General features: G+C 43.7%; 1 protein-coding gene across 1 annotated transcript; it reads left to right on the top strand.

Annotated features, from left to right (window-relative positions):
* Positions 1 to 235: 235 nt before the first annotated feature.
* On the top strand, positions 236 to 1,790 carry LOC115244762. The gene has a single exon (XM_029822688.1). The coding sequence runs from the start codon at positions 236 to 238 to the stop codon at positions 1,751 to 1,753; it is 1,518 nt and encodes a 505-aa protein (XP_029678548.1). The 3' UTR covers positions 1,754 to 1,790.
* Positions 1,791 to 2,183: the final 393 nt, after the last annotated feature.

Below are 2,183 nucleotides of genomic sequence, written 5' to 3'. Positions count from 1 at the left end.
TATCGTGAGTTATGGGCTCGACCCCGCGTATTATTATACTCTTCCCTGATACACGTGGGACGCCATGCTAAAACATACGAATATTACGTTTGAATTATTTACTGATATCGATATGGTTATGTTTATCGAACGGGGAATACGCGGTGGCCTGATGTGCCAATGTTCCGGCAGATACGCGCGAGCCAATAACAAGTACACGCCGTCTTAAGATCCATCGAAACCATCGTCGTACATGATGTATTTCGATGTAAACAACTTGTACGGTTGGGCGATGTGTCAACCGTTGCCCTATGCCGAATTTCGATGGGTCGACGACATCTCTGACTTTGACGTTAGCGCGATCACTTCGGATTCACCCATAGGTTATATTCTCGAGATCGATCTCGAGTATCCGCAACATCTTCACGACGCGCACGCGAACCTACCGTTCTGCCCGACGCGCGATAAGCCGCCCGGCAAGCGGCAGGACAAGCTCCTCGCGACATTATACGATAAGAAGCGTTACGTCATACACTATCGCAACCTGCAACAATGCACGCGTCACGGCCTTCGCGTCGCAAAGATACATCGCGTATTGCAAATCGCTCAACCCGCATGGCTCCGCGATTACATCGAACTCAACACCCGGTTTAGAACGCGCGCGACAAACGATTTCGAGAAAAATTTATACAAGTTAATGAACAACGCGGTATTCGGTAAAACTATGGAAAACGTGCGCAATCACGTCGATGTAAAATTATTAACAAAGTGGGACGGACGATACGGCGCGGAGGCGATGATCGCGAAACCAAATTTTCACAGCAGGAGCGTCTTTTCGGAAAATTTGGTTGCTGTCGAATTGTGCAAACTCGAGGTGAAAGTTAATAAACCGATCTACGTCGGTATGTGCATCCTCCGCGATTACATCGAACTCAACACCCGGTTTAGAACGCGCGCGACGAACGATTTCGAGAAAAATTTATACAAGTTAATGAACAACGCGGTATTCGGTAAAACTATGGAAAACGTGCGCAATCACGTCGATGTAAAATTATTAACAAAGTGGAACGGACGATACGGTGCGGAGGCGATGATCGCGAAACCAAATTTTCACAGCAGGAGCGTCTTTTCGGAAAATTTGGTCGCTGTCGAATTGTGCAAACTCGAGGTGAAATTTAATAAACCGATCTACGTCGGTATGTGCATCCTAGACATTTCTAAAACGTGTTTGTACGAATTTCATCACGAATACATGGTACCGTTATATCGAGAGAAATGTAAAATAATGTACACCGATACAGACAGTTTGATTTATCACATCGAGTGCGAGGATGTGTACAAGAATATGAAACGCGATATTGCTAGATTCGACACGAGCGATTATCCGGCTAACAACGCGTACGGTATACCGCTCGAGAACAAGAAAGTGCCGGGCTTGATGAAGGACGAGAATAACGGTGCGATCATGACTGAATTTGTCGGGCTTAGAGCAAAAATGTACGCGTTGCGAGTAGATAGTAAAAAGGATACAAAAAAGGTTAAAGGCGTCAAGAGTAACGTCGTAGCGAGAACGATAACGTTCGACGATTACACGCGGTGCCTGCACGATGAAATTGAAACGACTCGACAGCAGTCATGCATAAGGTCAAAATTGCACGAAGTGTACACAATCAGCGAGACAAAAATCGCCCTGAGTCCGTACGACGACAAGCGATATATCGTACTTGATTCGACCGACACGCTACCGTGGGGACATTACCGGATACCCTTATAATGTAACGTAATGTAATGTAATGTAATGCATGCATGTATGTATGTATGTATGCATGTATATATGAGGAAAACAACAGAAATATATTTCTATCTTTCTTTTTTTTTTATATTTCATATTTTATATGCTGTATACATCCTACACATATTATACTTTTATATATTTTTACATATTTCAGATACTTTATATGTATTTTATATTTTTCATATGTTAAAAATAAAATACAGTTTGTACGAATTAAACCACATTGTCCTTGTGTATCCAAGAGTTGTGCGATCCATCGAATCCCAACCATTTCACGTAAACCTCGTCACCCTTTCTGCGCAGAACTTTCTCCACGAGATACACGTCCGGGTAAGTCGCGCGACGCAACTCGTACTCGTAGAACGCCCCAGCGACAGATTTTTTGCGATAGTCCTCGAGTAAATAGGTT

The sequence above is a fragment of the Formica exsecta genome, unplaced genomic scaffold (assembly GCF_003651465.1).
Source record: "Formica exsecta isolate Colony F162 unplaced genomic scaffold, ASM365146v1 scaffold86, whole genome shotgun sequence".
Classification (NCBI taxonomy): Eukaryota; Metazoa; Arthropoda; class Insecta; order Hymenoptera; family Formicidae; genus Formica; species Formica exsecta.
Note: the sequence above shows the minus strand (reverse complement) of the source record. Positions and strands in the feature narration are given on the sequence as shown.